At 49.5% G+C, this 22,969-nt stretch overlaps 1 protein-coding gene across 1 annotated transcript in view; it reads left to right on the forward strand.

The window, feature by feature from the left end:
- Positions 1-22,969, forward strand: part of SPATA13 (spermatogenesis associated 13) — a 144,735-nt gene that overhangs the window by 92,603 nt on the left and 29,163 nt on the right. The window contains exons 3-4 of the mRNA XM_061170935.1: positions 5,252-5,617; positions 7,304-7,448. Of these exons, the coding sequence (XP_061026918.1) occupies positions 5,252-5,617; positions 7,304-7,448 (511 nt within the window). The remainder of the gene's footprint in view (positions 1-5,251; positions 5,618-7,303; positions 7,449-22,969) is intronic.

Consider the following 22,969-nt stretch of genomic DNA (forward strand, 5'->3'; position numbering starts at 1 on the left):
CCTCAGTACAGTACTTCAAAGTGTGACAGCTTTTACACCTATCTCAGTCCTCTTAATTCATATTACCTATACTACTATATCAAGATTCTTTTAATATTTTGAAAATTGCATTTCAAAATAATCAGCTTCGTTCATAATACTATCTGTCTTTTTTTCTGTAAATGTTTAATGTGTATATATTTTTTTCATTGAGGTATAGTTGAGGTAAATAGTACATAAATTTCAGGTATATAACAGAGTGACTCACAATTTTCAAAGGTTATATTCCATTTATAGTTATTATATAATATTGGCTGTATTCCCTGTGTTGTACAATATATCCTTGCAGCTAATTTATTTTATATATGGTAGTTTATGTCTCTTAATCCCCTCCCCCTATCTTGCCCCTCCCCCCCCACTGGTAACCACTAGTTTGTTCATTCTGTGAGTCTGTTTCTTTTTTGTTCTATTCACTAGTTTTGTTTTATTTTTGAGATTCCACATAGAAGTGATATCATACAGTATCTGTCTTTCTCTGTCTGACTTACTTCACTAAGCATAATAATCTCTAGGTCCATCCATGTTGCTGTAGATGGCAGAATTTCATTCTTTTTTTTATGGCTGAATAGTATTCCATTGTGTGTGTGTGTGTATCACATCTTCTTTATCCCTCCATCTGTTGATGGAATATACTTTTTATCTTATCTTATGCATTTAAAATGAGATTTTGAGAAGCGGTCTGTGGGTTCCCCAGGCACAGTTATCAGAGCCTCTCATAACTGCCGTCTCCTCTCTGCTCCCTCCAAACACTCGACAGCCAAGGGCTGGAAAACCTACAGAGTTCTGTTTTCTTTCTGTAACGGTACATGCCTTGGATGCAGGTGGCCGAGCAGAAAAGACAGAAATTTTGAAATCAGACAGACTGGGGTATAAAATGGGCCCCTCCCCTTTCTGGCTCTAGTAACGTGAGCAGGGAATTTTATTTATTGTAGCCCTAGTGTCCTGATGAGTAAAATGTGGCCCCTACCTCGTAGGGTGGTTGTGAAGATTAAATACGGTGACGCGCCTGGTGTGGTTCCAGCAGGTCACAGGTGTTCCAGAGTCACAGCTGTCATTACCCTTGTTCCACAGTCTCTGCCACATTCATTGTCAAGATACTTTTCCTTCCGCTTCCAGCCCGGTGCCTGTGCTGGGTCCCCTGCGGAACCCAGGACTCTGACAACCTGTGAAAACCTGACTTTGCCCATTGTATTCATCTGCATCTTCACAGTACCTCTGGCTCATCCAGAGGAAAGTCTCCTTGCTTTAGTTTATCTTATTTTTTAATCTTCACACAGTCTGAATATGCTTGCCTGTAATATTTTCTTCTGAGTTACCTTGCTGTGCTGCTTCCCTGGAGCTACTGTAACAAATTACCATGGTGGGTAAGACAGCTGACATTTATCCTCGTTGCTGCGGAGGCCAGATGTCTGCAGTCATGGCTGGGCAGGCAGGGCCCCACCCCTGTAAGCCCAAGAGGTGAACCCCCTGCCTCTTCCAGCCTCGGGGTTCCCTGCGGGCTCCTCGGCTCACTGGCGCGTGGCTCTGATCTCTGCCTCGGGCCTCACGTCTTTCTTCCTCTTGTCTCTGTGTCCAAATTTCCCTCTTCTTCTAGGGACACCAGCCATTGGATTAGGGCTCATCTACTAGTATGACCTCATCTTAACTCCACTGCACCTACAGACTCTGTACCTGCCACTATGGTCACATTCACAGGTATGGGGGTGAGGACTCCCAGTAGATCTTCAGGGGACACAGTTCAACCCCAGCTCTTGCTGTCGGTCCTGGAGACTCACGTTAGACGGGGTTCTGAAGGGACGTGTGTGGGATCAGGGTTTTTCCCTCAGGTTAACGATTCACTTTCACTGTGGTTTCAAAATATGTTTTGAAGTGTCTAAACAGAGGTAATGAGACCTATTTTGGCTTTTACTTTTGTAACGTAAAGGAGGGAATCTTGCATAGAAGAAAAAAATGCAAACCGCCCCCCAACGAGGGAAAGTATTTTAAAACTGTGCTGGGAAGCAAGAATTAACGAGGCCACGGACAGGTCTGTTCACAGACGTTGGTGACTTGGGTGTGAATTGGTCCCGGGTGGGTCTGCGCTGGGCTACTGGGCTGCGAGGAGAACCTGGACCAGCAGACCTCCAGCCCAGCCACTTACACCCAATGAGAGTGTTTTTAAAGCAGGAAAAACTCTCGGAGGGCATGGATGTGGTCACCTGCTGTCCCTTCAGAGCGTCTGGGGCCACTGCCTGTAGCAGAGTCTGGGGTAGGTCCTGGCTCGTTGGGTGCGGAGCGTCCTTTGCTGGGTGTTTGTATTTCCGGGAAGAGTCGCACTCAAGCTGTGTTCCCCGGGACGAACGAAGGGTGTATTTCAGAAGCACATAATGTTTGCTAAAAGAAGATTCAGCTTTAGAATTTGCAGGAAAGTTCACATTTGTTTTATTTGAAGGTACCTGTCTTCTGGCAAAGCCTCACTGTTTGAATGTGAGCTTAAATCTGAGGGATTCCCCCCCATCCCTCTGTCCCTCCCTCTGTACTTTTGCTTTGAATAAAATGGACATTTCAGTTTTATATACTGTGATTCTATTAACTAATTTCTGCACCTCCTGGGACATTCGGTACCACTCAGAAGGCATGCTTTCTCCTTTCAGGTCTCGCGTGGGGCTGTATGGTGCTGATGTATCACACGAGAATCACAGTTGGTTCTCCTTGTGCTGCCCTGTGGGCACGAGGGTTTACGCAGTCAGTGTCTGATTTCCTGCCCTCTGCACGCCTTCCTTTACCCGCCCCCATCACTTCCTGGAGCCTGTTTGCTCTCAGAAGGATTTGTTACCTGAGCAACTAAGACAACTGCTGGTTTTCCTAAACCCATGTCTCTTTCTCTCGGTCTCTCTTTTTTTTTTTTTTTTTGGCATCAATGAGGAAAGCAGGCTGCAGGTTGCATACGTGCAAAAAAAAACCCAAAAAACCCCACAAAACCCCACCACCACCAACAAAAACAACAACTGCACATAGATTTGTGACCAATTTATTGCCTGCAATTTTGTTGTACTGTTTTTCTAGCATGTTGTTTCCAAACCTTTTTATCACTGGGTGATGATATAAATGGGTTTATTCTCACTGTGTGCTTAAGTTGTCTGTGCCGTTTGATTTAGTAATTGAGTTAAACAATCCATAATAGCCTGTTCTTTATATGTATGTACTGCAAAAAAACAATATTAACTTTTCCATGATTACTCTCATATTTTCCCACGGTGTCAGAGGAAGATGTTTTAATACACCCTCTTATACATTCTTTTCTGGAGGTGTGCAAATTGAACTGACAAAAGACAGATTTTTATTCATGTGAGTAAGTGGGAGTTCACAGGAAAATGTGACCCAGGAAGTGGTTAGCACTGGGAGCTTACAGAACATCTTAATAGGGGAAAGGAGGTGGAAAAAGGCACTTGCGGGAAAACAGGTGACTTTCAGGAAAGATAAGGGGCCTGTAGGTGAACAGCTGGGAGACAGGATAGTTTTGTGCCTGTGTCTGTTTCGGTGAGGGCTTCTCCTCTCAGTGACAAGAGTCAGTCTTCCCTGGCTGGAAGAAAGAGAATCCCGTCCCAAGGGAGGGGACTTACGACAACTGAGTTCTGCTTTCACGCAGAAGAAAATCCTCTTCTTAAGTGCCTTCCACTCAAAGTGGTGTTTATGCTACAGTGGTGTATTCTGGACCCCGTCCCTGGTGACTTGAATTAAAGATAGTGGTCCAAGCTGTAAGAATCGAATCGGCAGGTAGCAAGGGAGTGGTGTTTGCTAGAGCCCTCTGTCTCTCGAGCAGAGGTGACTTGCTATATGCGAAGTGTCGTGGCTTAGTGGGGACAGAGGTTACAAGGCCCATACCTGGTGTCTCTGCTGCCGCTAGCTGGCTGCGTGGCCCTGGGCAAGTCACCTCGCTTCCCCGGGTCTCAGCTTGGAAATACGGGACCTGCATTTCTGGTCTCCGTTGCCACTGACTGGCCAGAGCCCAGAGTCCTTGGGCCAGTGCTCAGGGCAGGGCTGCAGCGGGACATCCGCCCCGCTGGGCGCTCGGCCAGGGTGGCCCGCTCTGCCTGCCCTGCAGTCACGTGACTTGCCTGGTTCGCCCAGCCCTCCCCGGGCTGGGCTGTGTTCTGCTTTCACTTGGTGGTTACGGAATGTCTCGGGATGCAGGAGCGGAGGGCACGGGGCTCGTGGGACTGCGTGTGCACGCCCTGCTGCCCCCCTCCCTCCCACAGAGCCCGCAGCGGCCTCCCCTGAGCCCAGACTTGGAGGATCCGCTGAGGGAGAGCTTCTCTCCGGGTGGGCTGAGGCCTGGGACGGTTGTTCCCCGGCACAGTGTTTTACGAGCAGTGATCCCCCAGGGCCGATGTGGGCGGCCCTCTGGCTCACCGTGGTCGCGGCTCATCCTCCCAGGACCCAGGAGGGGACGGGGCAGAGGCAGGCCTGCAGACCTGAAGCGCCTTGCCTGGGCCTACAGAGCCAGCTGGGGGCCCAGCCGGATTCACACAGAAGTCTGCCCATTTCCACACCTCGTGGTCTTTTTCCTAGTGCGTTGCCTTGCCTCTGAAAAAGTTACTTGAAAACTTAGAAAGTCTTGGCGACTTCAGGGCTGCAGACTCTCCAGCTGTGGGATTGTCTAGTCTGGAATCTGAGCTCCTGACAGGTTAGTGGTGACTAGTCCCAGCGCACACGGCCGGTTAGTCGGCTGATCTCGTCCTTGGAGCCCCTAGTTCAGTGCTCGCCCCAGCAGACTGAGTCCCCAGGCGTGTGTATCGTGCTGAGCAGCCCAGACTCCATCCTCTCGAAGCACCTTCTGTCTGTGAACGTAGCTGAGAGAAGGTGCCTCAGGTTGCACAGTGCAGCCTTAGGGCCATTTCTCCTACGGGCCTGCGTTACCCCGCCTGTTGTTACGTATGTTTGGGGAGACAACCGCTGTAGTTAAAAGTCGTTTTTATTAATTCACCGTGGTGCTGATTTTCTTAGTATCTTGTATCATGGCTCATCATGGGTCACCAAACATCACTAATGAAATTAGGGTTTTAATTCAGCCTCCGATTAAAGACGGGTTTGCTTCTTCTCATCCACGTCTCACATCTTTCTGGTACGCAAACAACTTGGGGGGCTGGGGAGGGGTCGGGGATGTCTGGCTCGTACCTTTTCTTTACCCTCCTGGAAGTCGCCCTCACCTAACTTGTTCGCATTTGAAAAGGTTGTGACCGAGGGGTCCTGGAGGCGGACCTCCGCACCAGAGGAAGAGAGGCCGGAGGCTCAGAGGGTCCCCAGGAGGAGATGCGCACCCGGGAGGAGGCCAAGGCCCCGACCAATCTCTGACTACGGCCAGCCGGTCAGCCTAAGTCTGTCCATCCCTGAAGACTCGATCGCCGTAGACCCCCAGAAAGAGGACACTGAGGACGGTGACCACCAGCCCAGTGGGGCCCCCATCGACCCTGCAGACCAGACCCCTGCTGGGGGCTGCCCCCGGGGGGCACCGAGAAGACGCCCCATCTCCGTGATCGGCGGGGTCGGCTTCTATGGGAGCAGCCAGGCGGAGGAGGGGGAGGCCATTCTGCCCCAAGTAAGCCCGGGCACGCTGCCACCAAAGCCACTTAGCCCTCCAGCCGCCTGGCCTCTGTCCTCTGGCTGCAAACTTAGCAGGAAACTTAACGCTTTCCTTTCTTCTCTCTGCCTCGAGGATGACGTCATCTGCTCACAGCCTTTCTTCCTGACTTTGAAAACATGCATGAATTAGAACTAACCCACTGACATATGGATGTCTCTTACTAATCCTCTGTCTTTCTGGGATCTTGAATAATACGAGAAGCTGGTTTGCTGTCTGTTCTGAATCGTCTGGGGAAAGTAGCCTTGCATATTTAGTGAGCTTCCTGAAAGAAGAAATCTGGAAAGAGAAAGTGTCGCTTATCCTTAAAATGTAAAGATACGAAGAAAATAAACCAATTTTTTTCTAGAGATGAGAAAATAATTTTTTCTACCATTTTCTTACTCTTTACACGTCAGTTGCAGCTTTTCTTACTCTTTACACGTCAGTTGCAGCAGTAACTGTTTTGACAATAGGTTAAAATCTTACTATTATTCCCTTAGTATACTTTAGTAATTCAACAAGTGTTTATCAATTACCCAGAGAGCCCTTTGAAGCTACAAAACATTTAAATAAAGGCCCTGTTCTGAAGGAGTTTCTGTTATTTGGTGAGACTCATACCCCAGCCATGGTCCAGGGTTCACAGAACCATACATGACTAAGTGCCAGTTTCATTTTTTTTTAAACTTGCTAGTTGATACCACAGATAGCCCATAAATTCTCTTAAAAGGGCAATTCTATATTGGTATTGGATTTTATGTTTACATTCTCCCTATAAGCCCAGCACAATGCTTATTTATAGCAAATACCCAAAAACCTCTTGCTTAATTGAACTAAACTGAATTCTTAAGGTAAAAAACAAATTATGTTGAAGAATACCTCAGACTTTTTGTTGTGTTAAGATGCTCTGCATGCTAGGAAATAATTCTGGAAGGCGGCTCTGCTCACCAATGTATCACCAATGCCACACAAGAAATAATTCTGAACGAAAGCAAACTGTAATCTATTTTAACTTGAAACACAGCCTAGGGGAGATCTAAAGCATTACAGACATTTTTTCACTTCAGAACGTCCAAAAGAAATGGAGTAAGATAATTTTGTGCACTCTAAGCTCATTTAGGGAACTGGGTAGAAAAATCCTGAGAAAACCTACGGAAAGCAGGGACCGACTTGGCCTTGAGTGTAGTTGTAGGGACAATTAATACGGAAGGTCACAAGGGCATACAGCTGATTCTAAATTTGTGGAAAACCAACTAACTGTCCTCTTAGACAAGCCTCCACTGCCCTGTTAGTTCAGGTGAATGAGAGCCGTGCTCCGCAAACGCTGGTCCCTGCCTGCGGGTGGGTGTAGGGCGGGGGCCGCGGGAGCTGGCGTTGCCTCTGCTTCCCTGGGGGTTGCCGGGCGGAGGGGGGGCACCACTTCCTCCCCCGGCTTCCCCTGCTCCACGCTGGCCTTTCCTGAGTGTCCCCCGAGGGTGTGTCCTGGCAGGTGGCCAAAACGTGATGCCCTGAGGGGTCGGCACTGGGGTTTCCGGTTAGAGGAAGGTCGTCCTTGAGCTTGTGCAGCCCGGGCCCGGGCTGTGATCGGGGCCTCGAGGTGAGGATGCTGAGCTCCCGGGGCCCCTACTTCCTGCCCCTTCTCACCGCCTCTCCTTTCCTTTGCAGCCGGCTGCCCGGCCGCCCGTGCCCGCGCACCAGGTGCCGCCCTACCGCGCGGTGTCGGCCCGGCTGCGGCCGTGCGCCTTCTCCCAGAGCACCCCCATCGGGCTGGACCGCGTGGGACGCCGGCGGCTCATGAGAGCATCCAACCGTGAGTCTCGCGGGCCTCCCTGGGCCGCTCCCGGAGGTGGGGGTGGAGTCCTCCACCGGGCGGTCTCCATTCAACGCAGGAGCCCGGGCCGTTGCGCCCCGTCCGCCTGCCCTGGGCCCGGGGTGGGGAGGACTCACCGGGTGTCAGGAGCTGCCCCTGCAGGGGCCGGCTTATCGCCCCCTGTCCAGGGAGGGTGCCCTGTGGGCTCTGAGCCATCACGGTGACCCTGACCTTGAGAAGGTCTGGGGACCGAGTTCCTACCGTGGAGGAATGAGCTCCTGACCGTGAATGGGCTCCCGGGGAGCATTTGTCTTAACCTGACTTTCAAAGCTCTTTCTGGGTGTTTGAGATTCACCAGTACTGTTTGAGCAGCACGGAAGGGTTTTTTTATCTAATAGAGTTGTTCATATGTTACCTTAGTTCTTACCCGGTAAATACTTGCTGGCCTGAATTTATGGAATGATTCAGGTTCCTGAGAGAGCACGTTGACGTCCGAGCCAGCCCGCTGGCTGGACAGTGGCCTGGCCGGGCGCACGGGGCAGGAATAGGACGGGCGCTTACCGTGGGGCAGACACCGCCCCATGTGCTCTGCTGGTTAGTCCGTCTGACCGTGTGAACTCCATGCTCTGGCGGATGCTGTTGTTACCCTCCTTTTACAGACTAGAAACCCCAAGTGTAAATAGGTGAACCACCCAGGATGTGGCAGAGAAGGGACTTGAATCTACAGTCAGATAGAATTTTCACTCCAGGCCCATGTTCTTAACCACTGGACTGTGCTGGCTCTAAAGAGACCCAGCAGACTGCCAGTGACTGGACCTTTGGTTGCCGGGTTTACTGTCTTACCGTTGAAAAGGAGCGTCGTGCGGTGAGCGTGAGTGACGGACGGGGCGCTCGGACGCCTGGGTTCTGGGCAGCGCTGCCGCCCACCGGCCAGCGGGCACGACCTCCACGTGACGGTGGTGACCGGAGCCGAGCCGCGAGAAGGGGCGGGATTTAAAGAGTGTTCTTTCCGGAGACTTGAAGGAGGCCGAGGGCGTCACTCGGTGCCACTTTACATTTCAGGGAGAGGGAGTGGAGGGGGGACCACAGAGGGTGGAGAAGAGAAAGGGAACAGGCGGGGTGAGGCTCCACTCATCCTCCCCCTGAAGAGGATGGAGAAGGTGACTAGAGGATGGAGATGGTGACGAGAAGGTCGCTGATGGATCGTGACCCAGAAATGGTGGCAGAGGGTGTGCTGGGAGGGCCGCGCCCGGCGCTGGGCGGTCAGGGAGTCGTGAACGGCGAGGGTGAGGGAATGTCTGTCCTCCGCGTGGTGCCGCCTGGCTTCTGCCTCAGGAGGAATCCAGGCTGGACTTTAGTCAGACAGGGTGAAAAGGAGAGAGGAACCGGGTGGGCAGCTGGAGGCCGAGGGAGTTTTCGAGCATCTCTTGCTTGTGTGGTCCTCTCGGCCGAGCAGGTGGGGCCCCTGGGATCGCACTCCCTCTCGTCCCGGGGCTCCTGCCCCTCCAGCTCCCCCGCCACCTCCTCAGGCCAGGCTTCCGCCCACGCTGGTCAGGGTTCCTGTTCAGTTCTTACTGCTGTTTCCCTGTGAACTTTCCCCGGCGTCACTGGAATGGAGTCCCAGCCCCTTAAGCGAGTTTGCAGGCTCTCTGCTGCCTGCCCGCCACGGTCTGCTCCTCTCACGTCTCCTCCTGCGCTCACTCACCGCCCGGCTGTCTCACTCGCTCTGCCCAGATTCCCCTTCCTTCCCTTTACATACGGCAATGTTCATTCCACTCCAGATTCAAAACCCACTGCCCTGGGGACCCTGGGAGACAAATGCACCATCATCCTTCTGCACAGCAGTTGCTTCTCTCCAGCCCAGTCATCAGCGTCTGGTGATGCGTTTCGAGAAAGTTGTTCAAAAGGAGAGAAAAGGCTGCGAGCACACGATGCCTTCAAAACGTTACTTGTGATGGAAAAAAAGTTGAAACAATGGAAATGTCCACTTTCAGTGGGATAGTGCAGTGTCATATGGGCGACCACTTCCAGACAGTTTACAGCATCATTAGGGAAAGCCTGTAACAAGGTGGAAAATGACCGATGTAATACTAAAGTGAGAAAAAGGGAAATAATGTTGTATTAGTTTGCTAGGGCTGCCGTCACAAAGTACCACAAACCAGGTGCCTTAAACAGCAGGAATGAATTGTCTCAGTTCTAGAGACTGGAAGCAGGGTGAGTTCCTTCCGAGGCCTGAGGGGGACCCTCTGCCGGCCTCTCTCCTGGCTCCTGGCGGCCTTGGGTGCCCTGTGCCTCGGCATCTGGATGCATCTCCCTTATCTCTGCCTTCATCTTCACATAGCGTCCTGTTGAATCAGGGCCCACCTTAATGATCGCATCTCAGCTTGATCATCTACTGAGACCTTATTTCCAAATAAGACCACAGTCACTGGTACTGGGGGTTAGAATTTTAGCATCCTTTGGCGCAGGGGGAATACAATTCAACCCATAACATACCATGATTGCAGCCGTATACAGCGTGTACACGTGTGGTCAAAGGTTTACCAAGAATATGCAAAAGTGAAAATAGTGTAGTTAGGCGGGTAGGAATATAGAGGGTTTTTCTTCTAACCCTGTACTCATACAAACAGCTTATTTCTGTACCTTCTGTGTTTTGTTTTGTTTTGAGTTTAGTGTTCTTTTGTTGAGAAGCAACAAAAACTAACTCTACCTATTTGCAGCAAAAGAGAACGTCTTGGAAGGGTGTCAGGTGTTCCCAGAATTGATGGGGTGGCTGGGAACCTGTCTAGGAAATGGATGGCAGTCAGGGTTGCTCCCGGGAGTCGAGGAGCCACATGCAAGGAGCCGGGGAAGGCACAGTCTGTCCGTCTTTGCCTCTTAAGTCACTCAAGAGGCAAAGTCCCAGGATGGGGTTCAACTCCCCAGCTCAGGTGACGTGTCCACCACCTGGGGGCACTGGGACAGAGTGGAGGATGGGGTCCTCCAGGGATGGACCCCTTGTCTTCGGTACAAGGAGGCAGGTGCATGGATTCCCTGACCACGATGGAGGGGAGGTCGTTCCCCCAAAGGAAATCGAAGTGGTGTTGGAAGTAGAAGTAGATTCTGGACAGACGCCCCATTTGTTCATTCATTCATTCAGTGTCTGTTGAGGACCTGCCATATGCCAGGTGACAGCCATGAGCACAGCAAAGCCCTTTACCTCACACACATTCTAGTGCGGGGATGATAAATTAACAAGGAACTGTAACATGGCAGGTGGCACACCGTAAAGAAAGATAAAGCAGGTAGAGGGTATTCGTTTTTAAAAGAACATCGTTTTAACAATGACGCACCTATTCCACGTCTAATTAAAACCCTCTCACTCCTTCCGTGGAGGGAAACAACCCAGAGGCTCACCAGTCACTGCAAACGTCTCCCAAGTCCAGGGCCTCTGAGTAGCTCCATGTGTGCTCCAGCCCCACTGCAAAGCCTCGTCAGTGTTTATGCCCAGAAGTAAGTCCAAGCAACACACCCTTTCCTAGTGGAAAGAGGTGGAGGAAAGGAAATAGAAAATACATAAATATTGTGTGTACATACACACGTGATACCAGGACAGGACGCTTCTCTTCTCTGCCTCTGGTTGTGAGGCACATGTGCTACTCCTGACTCTGCCCGACTTGACCCCATCGTTTGCTCCGGAGCCTCTGCCCCGAGCCCTGCCTGTGCTGGTCTTTGCCAGCTGAGGTGCTCCAAGGCTTCACTCCAGGCTCTCAGCTGGTAGTGGTCCTACTTGTTTAGAGTCACCATGGTCTCCTGTATTCCCCTCTCTTAGTCAAAAATCAGTCAGTCTACAAAAAAAAAAAAGTGGAGCATCCGCTCTGAGCCAGGCACCACTTTCACCATTTGGAGAAAAGCAGAGAATAAAGCATCACAAAGTGTTTACCTTCCAGCATTTAAACAGATTCAGTAAGTGCATAAGTAGGATTAACTCAGGCACTAATGATCGTTCTGGAGAAGGTGAAGCTGGACGAGGCGGAGGAGGAGTGGGAGTGGCGGAGGGCGACCTCATGTCCCTAAGGAGGTGACGTTGGAGCCGAGACCTGGAAGATCTGAGAGAGGAGAGGTCCCAGCGGAAGGAGCACCAGATGCCCAAAGCAGGCAGGAACTTGGTGTGCCTGAGGTTCAGCGAGAAGGCCGGGGCGCCTGGAGCTCGGGAATCAAGGATAGGAGAGGACGGTGCAGCCTGGAGGTTAGAGAGAAGCTGGATAGAAGGGGCGTCGCAGGTCTCAAGAAGGAGTCGGGGTTGTTCCGAGTGAAACGGGAAGCCGTTGCCAGCTGGGCTTCAGAGAGGAAGGCTGTCTGGGGAGAGGGGGCAGAGGAAGGAGGCTGATTGGAAGGTTATTGCGTTGGTCCAGTTGGGAAATGATGGTGGCGGCGACCACAAAAGACACCCATGTGTTCCCTGGGCGCTCATTTTCCAGAGCACGAGGAAGCTTAAAAGGCGGTCCTTGGCTCTGAGTCAGCGGGGCCAGGGCTGGGGGCTCTCTTGGGGGAAGAAATTCAGTTTTGACAGAGCTGAGTTACCGGATGGAAATAAAATACTTTGTCAATGTATTATTAAGTGATCGCAAACCCCTGTGTTGACCTCTTCGTTTCTGGGCTATAGTGAACATCACCCTCTCTCCAGGGAGATTCCAGCAGGGGCCTGATAGGTAAGGCAGGCAAATCCGAATCTAGAATAAGTGTCTTTTCCAGTAAGGACAAACCATCTACCGCTCTATTATGGAAAGGGTCCATTGTAATCAACTCCCCACAAGCAGTCATCTGGGTCCTTCAGGGAACCGTATCATTAACTTTGTTGAGGGGACACCCTGTGGTTTAGCCCAGGCTTGGCATCTGTGGCTGCCACCAGAGCCATTTTATTTTTTTAACGCACTGAGTCAGCATCAAGGCGACCAGGAACAAAGATGGACATTTGCTTCGTGGGACATAATGTCACACGGTTGTCAAACAGCCTCGTTTGCAGTGGGATTCCTGTGGGACAGATGATTTCCCATGCTTTGAGTGTATTCTGACGTATCCAATCACACTCCTTCCCCAAAGCCGTCCATTAACCCATTTTGTTCTCTCCAAGCTCCCCCAGTGGCTCCTCAGACAAGCCATTTGCTCTGACCATGAATCCACACAGGCTAACCCCTCACTGAGGCCAGAGTATCGCTTAGATTTTACTGCTGGGGGACTTCCGTTTCCGGGGGCACCAGGGAAGTGACGGGAGGGCTCGAAGGAAGAGTTGCAGTAATGGGACCCCCGACCCCAAGGTCACCTGGCTTCTGCTCCTTGAGGAGGCCCTGAGTCTGGAACCGACTTAGATCTGGGAGTTGAGTGAGGTCCCTCGATTCCCCATGGTGGTGACTCAGGTGCCCCCTCTGCCCACCAGAGTTGGCCATTTCCCGCTACACGAGTCAAGCAATACCTTCATGGAGGCCCTCATAAGTTTTGTCCCCCAGGGACCCTGTATAAGTGAAGCGCAGCCAGAGATCCGGTGGGTCAGACCGTCCCAGTGACCGAGCAGGCCCTGCTGCCTAGGGCAGAAGCCACGCCCACTTTCCCAGGTGGACATCCCACCTCCATGGGGTCCTGGACTGCTTGAAATAGAAGCCTTTCCCGCTGGCTCCCTGGGCCCAGGGAGATTAGCAGCAGGTTGATTATAATGTAGCTGCCGCGTCCGTCATCTGGTTTGGGAGGTAAGCCCAGGGGAGGGTGAGGACCTGACACCAGCTCCAGCGTTTCTGTCCCCAGACTTCGCACCCCTTCTTCTTCATCTTCCGAGAGCTGGCCTCTCAGCTGCCTTATGAGTGGGCAGCACCGGGTCCCGGTTCCCATCCCACCAATGTGCTGGAGTGGCAACCCCGCCTCAGGAGCCCATGTGTTGAATGCAAAATTCCTGGTACGTGCCGCCCAGATGGACAGATTCGGTTTGATCTGAATTATGTTTAGTAAATGCAGTGTGTGTGAACCTTGTTTGGATTCTGATACCAACCAACCGGCTGTAAAAAGGTCATTTTGAGACAAGGGGGGACATTTTCACATGGAATCAGTATTCAGAAAAGGAATTATTGTTAATTTTGTTCATTGGGATAATGATAGTATAGTTATTTTTAATTCCTTATTCATTTGGGTACATACTAATATTTGTTGCACGAAATGATACATGGGAGATTTGCTTTAAGATAGCCCCAAAATTGTTGGGAACTAGTTGGGAAAAATTGGTAAAATATTGATCCTTCTGGGTTCATCATATAATTTCTCTACTTTCATGTTTGTTTGCAATTTTGTAGAATAAAAGGTTTTAAAAATAATGAAAAGGATGTTTCCTCCGCCCTGGTCAAGTGTTCTCAAAATCTCCAAATCCCAGAAGTGCCCACAACTAACATTTTCTTAAAATGTAGAAATGTGAACACTAGCAGTTTAATTTTTCTTAAGAAATGAAGACCGAATCCTTTTAGGTGAAAGTGAGGTCCTCCTTCTCAGAACTTTGCAGCACGGTGCTGGGCTCTTTTCCAGAACCAGTTACTTCTCTCTGGCTTTGTTTAGAGCTCTTGTCTCACCTCCTCCCTGGCCCATATGTCTCTGAGGAGAGCTTACATGGAGCAATCCTTGGTCACGCTTACCCGCTGCACGGGTGTGGTGTTGGAATAATAGAATTCCACCGTGAATCACAGTGGCACTCAGAAGTGCTTTTCTCAAGTTCACGGCTGGGAGGGTGCCAGCCTATAAAAACCCCGTGGCTTTGTTGGCGATAGTGTTTGTGCCCCTTGCTCTTCCTTGGGTCTGAGCAAGTGTGCCTGTGCAGTGCTGACGTTCTCCTAGGGAGCTGCCTTTTATGTTTTCTCTTACATCCAAGGCAGCTTATTCCATCACAGCCTGATTTTCCCATACTTATTTCCGTTCCTGCCATGTCAGATTTGATCGCCCTTCAGAATTCTTATTTTCATGTCTAATCATGCTTCTCTTTCTACCCATCCCATGCATCGAGTTCAGATTAGTTCTCTCCTGTGATGTAAACGAAGTGATTGTCTTAACTGTCTCCCAGAAAGAACGACATCCAGTTTCCTTAGCTGGATGGAATCTTAATGGGTCACAAGCAAAGGAATACAGCATGCCACTGAACCAGTAGATTTGCGTATGCCATTTAAAAATATATGTTACATTTTCAATAAGGCTTTTACTCAACCAAAAAGTATTAGAGTATTTTGTAATAATGCCGGACAATAGAGGAAAGAAAATGGCAAGATTAGGTCCAATGAAAACTTATTATAAAAAATAGAGAATATGATTTTCTGGGGAGACACAAACATGAGTTGACTTGATGGACTTTTTATGGCTTTTTAAAATATTTCGTCCCACATGCTGTGTGGAGCGGCCAAAAAAATAAATTTAAAAAAAGAAAAAAAAAAGACTTCCCTGGCGGTCCGGTGGTTAAGACTCCGCGCTTCCAATTCCGGGGGCGTGGGTTCAATCCCTGGTCAGGGAACTAGGATCCCACATGCCGCGTGGCACGGCCAAAAAATAAAATTAAAAAAAAAAATTTCAAAATTACTCAAATGATTGGTTGATTTGATTTTTTTTTCACATCTTAATTTCTTATGAATATAGTCACTTTGCACGCTAGGAAAGAGGATCATGTCAAACCAGTGTAGCCCTCCAGTGACCTGGGCCAGAACTGCTGGATCTGCAGCAGAATGGTGTCATCATTTAAGCCGTCACCCATGGCGTTGTAAAACTCTAACTCGTAACCACCTGTGTACATTATATTTTCGTTAGGAAACAACCAAAAAATCCAGTCCTTAAGGGCATGATGTATATGAATAATATCTTGTTCTATAAAAGAATAACCCAAATTACACAAGTGGCCACCTGTGTGTGAAGCACATCGGTCTGGCCAGTGTTGGTGGGGGGAGGAGCTATTTTGAAAACCTACTCTGAGGTTTAGAAATTCCTACTTCTGCCGTCAGTGAGGAAGCACGAAAACAATGCTACAGACCGCACTGCTACTGATCAGGGTCTACCACGAGAATATAAATTTAGAGATAGGGGTGGGGAATTGGATAACTTAGAAATTTCCATACTAATGTACTTAATGACGAGAAATCCAGCATGCTGCATTTTTCCTTTCGCCGAGAACACACTGAGGCCTGTTTTAGAGACGCGTCCAGGTCTGAAAGGGGATGGCAGGTGTCCCCCCGAGTGGGTTCCTGCTCCCTCCGTCCGTGTCCGCAGAAAGGCCGGGCGGGAGCTCCCGCGGGGGGCCGGGCCGGGCCGGTCCCACTTAGCCCATCATGAGCCCGGCGACCTCTCTGGGGTGGACCCGTAAACTCCTGAGCCCCGCACGGGTGCTGCCTTCCGCCGGGGCCCCGGGGGGAGCGGCCGCACGTCCGCGGCGCTGGAGGGCCTGGGGTCCTGCGCGCGGGGCTGCACACGGGGTCCTGCACGCGGGGGGGGGGGGGCGTTGCACGCGCGCCTCCCGCAACTGCCGCCCGCTGCCCCCGCGCCGCCTGCACGCCGGCCTGGCTTTCCTCTGGTGAAGGTTCCCCACAGCTTTCAGGTTGGTTTGTCTCCGGGAAAAGGCGTGTGTCAGGACGGTGCAGTGTCTTTAAAGCCCAGTAGTTTCAAAGGGCAACTGAGGTCATCACTCGGGATATCCTTCCCCGCCCGCACCTTCCAGGCCCTCCGTTTGGTTTTGTGCAGAGATGTATTTTCTCAGACACGGAGAGATTTCCTTACGTATGTGCTTATTTACTTTCCCACATTTAGGAACTAGTATTGGTAGTAAAGGCCAGTTTATCCAACCTCATTATGAAGTTGATAATCTTAATATCATTAGGAAATGATGTAGGACGTGCCATTAGGACATAGTCAAACAGTGGCATTTCAGGACGCGTCCAAGGTGCGCTGAAGCCTTTCTGACTTGAGCTTTCAATATGATCTTGGGTTAGGAGACACCTCATTTGTATTGATCCACTGAACACATACACCTGCTGTTGTGTAACACATATGTATATATCAATATGAGCCCTATGATAAGTGAGGCACTTTGTGGAGGCTGGCTGCTCCCAGGAAGCCGAGACTGAGCCCATGGAACCTCCCGGCTGGTGTCCAGACCCGGAAAGCCACTGCAACAGCAAAGGAGGTGAGTGTAACCGCAGAGCAGGCAAATCCCGTCTGGGGAGTCCCCAGGCTTTCCCCAGAAAATGACGTCAAAGCTGAGACTTGAAGGCTGAGCTGGAGTTAGATGAAGTGTGTTATTGGGAGAAGGTGTACTCCAGGCTGGGGGTGATACTGACCAGGGTTCTTGGCCTCCTTAATCAGTAGAAATTGATTAGAGGCCAGATGAGAAATCCAGGCAGGGCTTTACTGGGGCCCCTGCTGCAGCAGGGGGGATCGAGAACACGTAACAGTTTCCCTTGCTCTCTCGTTCCCCGAGGGGCGGGGGGGCGAGCTGGTTCCTTATATGGGCTGAGGGTAGAGGTGTGTCCAGGGGTCGGGCGGGAGGGGTGGCTTAGGCAGTTTGCCCACCGCTTAGGTGGTGCTCAGTGCAGGGGGCATGCGCAGTACCGTGCCATTGCTCCAGGCTCTTCAAAAGCGGCAGTTGAGTTTTTTTAGTCTTTTGTATCTTTTTGTCCATAATTTGTCCCAGCTGCGCATGCATGCAGTTATTTTTAGTCCCGTATAGTTTCTTTGTATTTTCTTGCTGGAGGAGAGGTTTGTCCAGGTGCAAGCATTGAAGCCCTGGCAGCAAAGGGTCCCAGATGTCAGGGGAACAGCATGTGCGGAGTGCAGGAGCCAGAGGAGAGAAACTTGAGAAACCCAGGTTTGGGTCACCCTCAGAAACTTTCTTAACCCAGCCATGCGCTCATCAGATGGAAGTGTCCTTGGTGCGGACAAGGCCTGCGCCTGCCCAGGGCTCGCTTGGGGGGGCGGCGCCCTCTATGCCACTCTCATGGGTGGAGTTGTGTCCTTCTTGGGAGTCAAGGGCATGGCTCCAAGCTAGCTCTGGCAGCTGTAGTCATTACTGTAGTCACAGAAGAAGTTCAGCTCCATAAACAAATGAAATGTAAATATGAGACTCAAGAGAGATTCATATTTATGAAAACTAAACACTTTGAAGAGGCTTAATCAAGGTGAATTGCTAAAAACTTATTTCCAGTCAGATAAAAATTGAGAGCTGTAAAACATGGAAAAATCAGGGAATCTGTACTCAGAATGCTTCTGGTCATTACTTTAAAGCATCCAGAACTGGCGATCACAGTTGACGCATCATGGGTGTGACATGCAGAATTCCTGTCCCATGATTACAGGGGGAGACCTCTGGTCCTCGATGATGACAGAGGTGAATCAGCTGCGCCTTTGTACGTTGAAGTTGAGGTGTTCTGGGCATGATGCGTGTGTCATGTTTTTGACTTGGGCCTTTCAGGCAGCCGGACTACCTGGTGGGAGGGCCTTGCAGCAGCCCCTGAGGCTGTAGCGAGATGAGCTGAGGGGCAGGGTTGAGAGGCGGGTCCAGACGAGGGATCAGACTACCAGAGGTCGGACAGAGCCTGCCCATTCAGGGCCTCCTGTGAAGGGGGTCAGACTTTATCCTGGGGGCAACCAGGAGCCGCAGAAGGGTTTTAAGTGGAGTGGGATGGTCAGGTTTGCATTTTGGTGATGTCACTGGCTAGATTGTGGACCTGCCTGGGGACAGAGGAGACAGTCAGTGGGCAGAGCCCTGAACTAGGAACACGACGGTTCTCCTGGAAAAACGAAGACGTGGAGGTCGAACAATTGTCTGGATGTTTGGGGGGGCAGACACCCTGGTGCCCCGGTGATGGGGGGAGCATAGGAGAAAAGCACACGAGTGGGGGGCTTGGGTCCATTCCAGGCATTGAAGTTGGAGGTGCAGGTGGGACAGCTAGGTGGAGATCTTATCCCCTGGCCTTCACCATGAGGGTCTCATGAGGAGGTGGCCCAGGCTAGAGGGGAAACTGGGGCGTCAACAGCAAGTGATGGTTGTTCTCAAAGCTGATTCAGCAAGGGGTACCATCCACGGTGTGTGTGGAGTGAGAAGAGGATCAGCATTTGGGAGCCAGTAAAGAAAGGAATCCACAAAGAAGATAGAAAAGGAGTGGGGCTTCCCTGGTGGTGCAGTGGTTAAGAATCCACTTGCCAATGCAGGGGACACGGGTTCGAGCCCTGGTCCAGGAAGATCCCACATGCTGCAGAGCAACTAAGCCTGTGCGCCACAACTACTGAGCCCATGTGCCACAACTACTGTACCCCGTGTGCCATAACTACTATAGCCCGTGCACCTAGAGGCCATGCTCCACAACAAAGAGAAGCCGCCGCAAGGAGAAGCCCGCGCACCGCATCAAAGTAGCCTCTGCTCACCGCATCTAGAGAAAGCCGTGCACAGCAACGAAGACCCAGTGCAGCCAAAAATTAAATAAATAAATAAATAAATAAATCTGTGACTCTGTTTTTAAAAAAAAGAAAGAAAGAAAAGGAGGGGCTTCCCTGGTGGCGCAGTGGTTAAGAATCTGCCTGCCAATGCAGGGGACACGGGTTCGAGCCCTGGTCTGGGAAGATCCCACATGCCGCGGAGCAACTAAGCCCGTGAGCCACAACTACTGAGCCTGCGCATCTGGAGCCTGTGCTCCGCAACAAGAGAGGCCGCGACAGTGAGAGACCCGCGCACCACGATGAAGAGTGGCCCCCGCTGGCCGCAACTGGAGAAAGCCCTCTCACAGAAACGAAGACCCAACACAGCCAAAAATAAAAATAAATTAATTAATTAATTAAAAAAAAAAAAAAAAGGAGTGGCCAGACAGGTGAGTGGTGTCCAGATGTCCAAGGATGCTGGGCTTCAGGGAGGTAGTGGTTACGATGTCACCTGTGCCCAGGGTCAAGTCGGATGCTCTGAACCATACGCATGGCTCCAGCAGCAATTAGGAACTTGTGGGTTTTGAGAAAAGCGGTTTCAGTTCAAGTGAGAGGGCAGAGCCAGGATGCGGGAGGGTGTCTGCAAGATTGTGCGGGGAGTCCAGACCTTATGTGTGAGTGTGGGGGGATTTTATTTTGTTTATTGGTGTTGGTTTTCTGATTTGATAGCTGAAAATTTCCCATAAGTGCTAGAGCTAATTAAAAACTGTTTTGCTATCATATTAAAAAAACTATTTTGGCTTTATATTACCGTATCTGAAAGCTCGTTAATTGACTGTGTCAATGTTCATTTGTACTAAATATTTTTGAAAGAAATAGTCTGTTAAATATACACCAGAAAGTTCCATTCCTTGATCTAGAGTTCTGTTCTAATACCCCAACATGAAGGAACTGGGGGCAGTTTAATCATAAGGGTTTACGCCATTTCAACTCTGATGTTTTTAAATTAAATACATTGTAAGAAATTACTGAAGCATATTTTTTTTAAAGTCTTGCAGTGAAGTTAATAACTTTATTAAGGCTTTAATTTTAGTTTTTACTTGGTCAAGACAAAGAATATAGGTTTCTTCCCTTTGCCTTAGTTTTTTGTTGTCGTTGATGCTACTTCTAATTTGTTATTCTGGCGTTGTTCTATTCTAATAATTGTTATGAAAGTTAATTTTCTTATGAACCAGCCTTTGGGTCAAAAAAACAGTGGCGTCCCAGTCCTCTACTGACTAGCCATGTGACCTTGGCAAGTTATTTAACCTCAAAGTCTTAGTGTCCTCGTCTGTAATAGGAAATATTACTGTTGTCCGTCCCACAGATGGGTGAGAGTGACCTGGTACACAGTAGGTGTGCAGTAAGTTATTACGAAGACCTAAAGAGAAGCACGAATTGTTCTAGCGACAAGGATAGTGGTGAGTGGTGACCTGCATCTGCAACCAGAGTTCTGAGTTCCTAACTCAACTGCGCTAACAAGCAGTTCAACCTTTGACAAGTCACTTGATCTAATCGCTAAGGCCCTAGGGCACCAGGAGTCCATACAGAGCAATATTCTGTTTAATTGTTATCCAAATGTAGGTTAAACTGATCTAAAATGCAAACACTCAGGTTATAGGAAAAAAGAAGGTAACTCAAATGTTTTCTGTTGACTCTCTTGATCCAGAATTTCAGGCCTTACCAAAGATTTTCCAACGTGTCACCCAGAGACGCCTCTCAACTTTTTGTTAAGAGGAAAGAAGAAAAGAAAAGGAATGGCAGGTGTTGAGGGGTGTGTGTGATGCCTTGAGATTATTTTAACCAAACCTTGTCTGATCTCTTATTGTTTGCATGAGCTCTTTCTGCATCTGCTTTTCCAAAGTTTTCTTTCAATGATGCATCAGAGAGAAAATATTTAGTCGGATCATCCTTGCTCAGGACCTGTGGAGGGTGATCGTAGCGGAGCTCTCGGGAGGCTGGTTGAAGTGTCGGTGACGTCGAGCCCTGATGGTCAGGTGTGCACGTGCGTCGGGTCTGGAGCTCTCCCATCTCCAGCCCGCTTCACGCTCTCCTGCCCGTGATGGCGGGCACTGGGTGTATTTATTTGTGAAACAAGATGATTCTGTTCTCTTGTCTTTAGGCGGGTGTCTTCCTGCCTCCTGACACCGTCCTGGCTAAAATCTCTCCCTGCTGACCACGCCGTGAGACCACGTGGACTCCTCGGTCAGACCGATTTAGAGCCAGGAAAGGGTTCCATCTGCAGGCACAGGCCCTGCAGATGCAGACACCAGGGCCTTAGACCGCAGGCCTGCACGTCTGAGAGGTGTGTGGGCTTCAGCAGCACTTAGCTGCTGTCTCAGCCTTATCACTGCCCAGAATCAAGAGTTGGTTTTTTTTTTAAAGGAACACAGCGTTCTAGTTCCTGTCTCAGAAAAACATCATAACGTTTCTTTAACGTTTTTCCAGCAAACTCTTGAAATTCTCATCTTCTAACATTTAAAAGCTTCTCGGTTCTAAGACGTGTATTTGTTCCAATCATTCTAAACTACAGAGTTAAAAAAGTTTTCAAAATATCATGTGTCTAATGCCAAGTCTCAGAAATTGGATTTTTTAAAAGGAAAAGAGCAGGGAATTATATTCGGTATCCTATAATAAACCGTAATGGAAAAGAATATGAAAAAGAAAATATTTATATATACATGTACAGTTGAATCACTTTGCCATACACCTGAAACTAACACAACATTGTAAATCAACTATACGTCAATAAAATAAATTTTTTTTTAAAAAAAAAGGAAAAGAAAGAACATTAAAAGTCAGGGGAAGGAGAGCAAGAGAACTGAACTTGGAGCAAACCAGCACCAAGCACCCAGCCTCCGCTCGTGTCACTGGTCTTGCAGACAGAATCTGAGGCTTAAAAACATGCCATGCTTTTTACTCACTCGCTAATCGAGATCTAAGTCCTAGATAGTGAAGCCAGCGATCAAAGCAGATCAGACAGACCCCAAAGCCCACATTGCTCCATTCCACTTGCTGTCTCCTAGGCACTGTGCTTTTGCAGGAACAGAGCACAAAGTTATTTCATTTATGTGCACAGAAGTTTACCCATGTGTCAGTTTTTAAGTCCACACCCTAATAATTGCCTTTGATTACAACAAAGAAAAAAGTGAAATTCATCCATTATCTTGTTTTGCTCTTGTTATGTTTGAACCATATCCTAAGGATCCAAAGATAAATAAATACAGAAAAGAAGTGAAATGTGTCCCAGGCCTTGAAAGATGGAAACCCCACATGGTTGTTTACAGAAGACAGGAAAGGCCTCCATCTTAACGTAGAGATGGCACCTTATTGTTTAAAGGACAATTTTGTATCTGTTTCTGAATTAGTCTAAAAGTTGTAGTCAGAGCCCAGGACCACTGTCTCGTTTGGGGCGGTTTTGGAGTTGGGGGCATGGGGTGGGTTGGATGGGAGGGCTCACTAAGGCATGGAGAGCACATCTTCCATCAGTTAGGGTGGATAGGCACACGGTACCTCGGGTGAAAGAGCAATAGCTTTGAAGACACACCTCTTCATCCTCTGCCTTTGGTTCTCAACGGCTTGCTCTTGTTCCCCCCGCTCCGTTTCCTGTGTGTCTAAGTGATGGGGCCTCCCCTCTGCGTTCAGGAGTCTGGCTACTGAACGATGTTTCAGGAAGACCTAAATGGAGCCTACCTTAGCCATTCTCGGGCAGGCAGCTTACCGAAACGGGGTCTACGGTTCTACGTCAGTATGTGCTAGAAAACGTTATGTGTTGCGTTGACTGTCTCTGGTGGTGTTTTCTTATGTTTCTCTGGAAAATGGCATAACTGTGACCTGTAGATTAGTACTAATGTTTGTCTTTATCCATTTAGAATAAAGGCATCCCTCTGGATACTCCATTATTTATGCTAATAGACAAGGGAACGTGGGTCTGAGTAACTGATGGCAAATGTAGCTGATTACTTCCTGTTCAGAAATGCCCCCAGTGCAGCTTTGGGAACTGCAGACCTGTATCAGCAACGGGGACAGCGAGGGAGTGTACTCAGAACCCTCGCTGTGTTCCTCTTGACTCTGGGGGGGTTGTT

This window comes from Eubalaena glacialis, chromosome 16 (assembly GCF_028564815.1).
Source record: "Eubalaena glacialis isolate mEubGla1 chromosome 16, mEubGla1.1.hap2.+ XY, whole genome shotgun sequence".
In the NCBI taxonomy this organism is placed as follows: domain Eukaryota; kingdom Metazoa; phylum Chordata; class Mammalia; order Artiodactyla; family Balaenidae; genus Eubalaena; species Eubalaena glacialis.